This window comes from Nanorana parkeri, unplaced genomic scaffold, assembly GCF_000935625.1.
Source record: "Nanorana parkeri isolate BGI_ZX_2015 unplaced genomic scaffold, ASM93562v1 scaffold351, whole genome shotgun sequence".
Classification (NCBI taxonomy): domain Eukaryota; kingdom Metazoa; phylum Chordata; class Amphibia; order Anura; family Dicroglossidae; genus Nanorana; species Nanorana parkeri.
Window position 1 is genome coordinate 546,245 of NW_017306619.1, and position 4,965 is coordinate 551,209.

The 4,965-nt window shown below is 47.5% G+C and overlaps 1 protein-coding gene across 1 annotated transcript in view; it reads left to right on the forward strand.

Moving 5' to 3' along the window:
- GUK1 (guanylate kinase 1) overlaps positions 1-4,965 on the forward strand; it is a 20,471-nt gene that overhangs the window by 10,037 nt on the left and 5,469 nt on the right. Inside the window, 2 exon segments of the mRNA XM_018558647.1 lie at positions 320-404; positions 2,055-2,193. Of these exon segments, the coding sequence (XP_018414149.1) occupies positions 320-404; positions 2,055-2,193 (224 nt within the window).

Consider the following 4,965-nt stretch of genomic DNA (forward strand, 5'->3'; position numbering starts at 1 on the left):
ATATATATATATCTCTATCTCTCTATCTCTCTATAGATATAGATATAGATAATTTTTTTAAAATAAAAAATATATAAAATAAAAAATATTTAAAATATAAATTTAATGTATTAATGAATACAGAGCTGCATTCATACTCTCTTCTTCTCTCCTCCTCTTCTTCTCTCCTCCTCTTCTTCTCTCCTCCTCTTCTTCTCTCCTCCTCTTCTTCTCTCCTCTTCTCTCTCTCTCGATATAAATATAGATAGATATATATGATTTTTTTTTTATACATACATTATGGTTCACATAACATGTCTGCCCCACCATGTGTGGTTACTAAGAATCCCCGCCAAGCAGCGCGGGATCGATAACGGGGAGTTCATAGAGAGCGCTGTTTTTTCCGGGAACATGTACGGGACCAGGTATGTGGATCCAGAACTGGGCGCGTCTGTCCAACCTGCATGCCGTATGCTACGCGCGCCATCATTGTAGGGGGGTCATTATATCATAGACATGTATGAACAAGTCTTCCCCGGAGCTGTGTACGTGGAAGATCCAATAGTTACAGGTCTCCGGGGATTTAAATCGGATGTCACTAAGCTGCTAAGTCTCGGCTTATAATTGGTTCATCACCCAGAATCCTCCTCTGCAGCAGATTGCCATCACCTGTCATGTTTACCCTCCAGACACTTTTGACCGCGATAATCCCAGTGTGCTGACCTGATATAACGCAGAATCCTGGCTAATGAAGGTCGCTGCAAATTTACATAATCTCCGTGCACCTTAAATCTGACCTCCGTCCTCCCCTTCAGTCTTCTATCTGACCTCCGTCCTCCCCTTCAGTCTTCTATCTGACCTCCGTCCTTCCCTTCACTCTTCTATGTGACCTCCGTCATGCACAATGGGAGCTGCTCACAATGTGCATTAGAAGCCGCAGCAAGTCAGATAGAGCCCGCCCCATTTCCTGGCTGGGGACATCCAGCATTATCTGAAACTTTCCTCCCCAGCCGGACTATGCCTAACCCAACCCTTACTTTCATTGGATTTTCAGTTCTTTCAATCCTGGAGGCTCAGCAACACATGTGGGTGTAGGGTGCTCTGCAGGCAGGTGCTCAGTCTCTGCAGGCGGAGCTTGATGGACTTTAATTTCCCAACTTGACTAACTACTGTATGTAGTAGGGATGCACTGATACCGATACTAGTATCGGTGCCGATGCCGAGTATTTGGGCGAGTACTCGCACACATGCTCCGATGCCTAGCCAGATACTTCCGTCATTACACGCTGCCCGGCTTCCTGATTGGCCGGGAAGCCGGCTCCATGCTCTCTCGTCACCTAGTGGCGACAGCTTCCCTGCTAATCGGGAAGCCGCCTGGCTTCCTGAATGGGACTTCCGGTACTCAGTATTCGATACGGGGAAGTACCAAAAAAAAATATCGGTACTCGATAGCGAAATACCGGTATCGGTTCATCCCCAGTATGTAGCACTGTAACTATTTCGGGATAGACGCCATATATTTTTTTTTTCCTCTGCACAGATCATATCCGCTCCTAGGTTTGTGCTTGCGCATTTGGCTTTTTAGCGCAGTTTGTGATTGTTTATAAGTTCCCACGGCTTCAGCAATGAATGTTTCGGGTGGAATAACGAGGGTCACATTGGGAAAGTCATGGCAATGATTAAACAAACCCAACCCCCTCCCCTCCCCCCCCATATTACATAAAGAACGTGCAGGAGATCGGATGTGGACATCCTAAGTGGGACATCCTAAGAGCCTGAATAAGCCTCTAATTAGTTAACTATCTTTCATGCTGATCGGATTATGGTGGAGAGCATATGGCAGGGCACGGGGTCAGGCACGGGGTCAGGCACGGGAGCTCATGTCATCGATGATTGGAAGAGTAACAGCCGTGGCTCAGGGGCCTATTTATAAGGGTCCAGATTAACGTATCGGAGCTTCTCTGTGGTAATTATATATCCAAGTTGCTGTACGGGTGTACTGAGCTTCTTGGTGACATTGGTGAAAATGTTCCCAGCATGCACTGCTTCTCACACCTTCCTTCTCTCTCCTTCAGCAAAGCAGCAGTACACGTTGTGCAAGCCAAGAATCAGATCTGTATACTGGACATTGACATGCAGGGCGTTAAGAGCATTAAAAAGACCGACCTGAACCCCATCTACATCTCCATTCAGCCCCCCTCCATCGAGATCTTGGTAAGTGACAACAGGAGTATAAACATTAATACATATCAGCGGCGTAACAATCACCATAGCGACCCAGCGGCCATGGGATCCTCTGCTGGTGGCTTTCACTGGCGGCTGAAGGCGAACACGCCGCTGTGCAGATCACTGACAGTAATCTGTGCAGCAGCGCGTTCCTCTCCCACAGAGTCAATGAGAGCCAGCAGCGGCGGTGGAGGAGGAGGCGGGGCCCGTGGTCGGCAGCAGGGGAGGAGGCGGGTCCCGGTGACGAAGGAGGCGGGGCCTATCAGCGACCTTGGATGAAGAGGAGACGGACAGGTAAGGAGTGTGACCAGCCCACCTGAGGGTGACCCTGCAGAGCCCACCATAGAAAGTCTATGGTGGGCTCTGCAAGTTTACCCACTCTGTGATCCTTGGTTCACCTATAGTGCAATACATGTTCAATCTGCCCAATTGCGTCAGATTCAGTGATCCCTCTCCAGCCGGTCCTGGCTGTACTGTAGAAAATGTCAAATATTGACTTGCTCCTAGGATACAATAATGGACGTGTACCCCCAAACTAACATCTAACCTGAGAAAACGGAGCAGATCCTGCTTCTAATGAACAAGGTGAGCACACGCCCCTTCATTAAACTATGAGCGTTCTGCTCCACTTTCTATGCCGTGTCTGCGCCGGACGCAGCACAGAGAGCTGGAGCTCCCTCTTCCCTGCGTATATGCAGGTTATACCCATGTAGTGTGCTCATTGCTTGGGTAGAGAGAGCCATGTGAGCGGTCTGCCTGGTCACCGCTAGACAGTTCACATCTCGTATGCCAGGTCCAATCTGGGGGATCTGCAGCAGTTTTCTATATTAGTAACTGCTGCGATCCCTTTCTGAATTTAGGTACAGAACCTGCGGCAGTTCCTCTTTCGCTCTACAATAGAAACTGGCATGGGGACCTGACACCGGTCTGTCTGCTTTGTTATTGTGGTGCACCTGCGCCATTATAATGGAAAAGCAAGCTTTATTAATTCCCACCACTAGGGAGCAGACAGACGCCATTGGAGGGGATACAGACTCGGGTCTGGTCACTGATCTGCACTGTGCAAGAGATGTCTGTGTCCCAATCCAAACAGCTCACATACAAAATCAGAGTCAACAGTCTATTTGCCTTTAGTAAGTGAACCCCAATATGTCCATTAGAGCATCCTGCAAGTAAGACGTGAGGCAGAATCCCTCTTTTTATTCATGCATTTGCTATTACTATATAGTTACATAGTACCGTGTTTCCCCGAAAATAAGACACTGTCTTATATTTTTTTGGGCTCAAAAAAACACACTAGGTCTTATTTTCAGGGTAGGTCTTATTTTTTTTTTAATGTACAACAATCCAAAGTTAACGCAAATCCAAATTAAATAATCCAAAATGGCAAAGTTAAGAATAGGGTGATCAGGGCAATCAGGGGTGCCGTACCTTTCCAAGAGCAATTTGGTAACCAATCGCTGGCCAGAATGAGCGAAACGCACTTTCACTATCGATCCCTCACAGGCGGAGGGCATTTGGTATCACTCTGCCAGTGACAGGAGCCAGCGCTATAGAAAAAGGCTTATGCGGCTCTGCTCCCTCCGCTGCTGCCTCGCTTCCTCTAGCGCTGGCTTCATTGGCACCGCTGATTCTCTCCCACGGCTCTTCAAGTTCCCCCTTATGTCACCATCGGCCCTGGGAATGGTCACAAATAGGTCTTATTTTCGGGGTAGGTCTTATTTTAGGGGAAACAGGGTATTTGAGGTTGAATAAAGACATAAGTCCATCAAGTCCAACCTATTGAGGGAGGTATAGCTGTGTGCTGGGGGTTCATCCAGAATGTTTCCTGTAAAACGTGGACTGTATCCGGTCTACTCGTAAAGATCAACCTACCTAGTAGTAGTAAAGTAGTTGGTCACATCCAACTGGACTTGTTCTGTGTTGTTGGAGACGTTTCATAGCTTCTCCAACAACACACCCCAGTATTTATATCCTCCACCATACCAGGAACATACCCCAGTATTTACACCCCCACTATACCAGGAACATACCCCAGTATTTATACCTCCACCATACCAGGAGCATACCACAGTATTTATACCTCCACCATACCAGGAACACACCCCAGTATTTATACCCCCCACCGTACTAGTAACCTACCCCAGTATTTATACCCCCCACAGTACTAGGAACCTACCCCATTATTTACACCCCCACCATACCAGGAACACACCCCAGTATTTATACCTCCACCATACCAGGAACATACCCCACTATTTATACCCCCTACAGTACTAGGAACCTACCCCATTATTTATACCCCCACCATACCAGGAACACCCCCACCATACCAGGAACATACCCCAGTATTTATACCCCCCACAGTACTAGGAACCTACCCCATTATTTATACCCCCACCATACCAGGAACACACCCCAGTATTTACACCCCCACTATACCAGGAACATACCCCAGTATTTACACCCCCACTATACCAGGAACATGCCCCAGTATGTATACCCCACCATACCAGGAACACCCCCACCATACCAGGAACATACCCCAGTATTTATACCCCCCACAGTACTAGTAACCTACCCCATTTTTTATACCCCCACCATACCAGGAACATACCCCAGTATTTATATCCTCCACTATACCAGGAACATACCCCAGCATTTATAGCCACACAGGTAGCACATATACCTCAATCTAATCATTATGGAATGTGCCAAGGCAGATGTTGATTGTTCAAGAATAGGATGGAGGTGTACTTG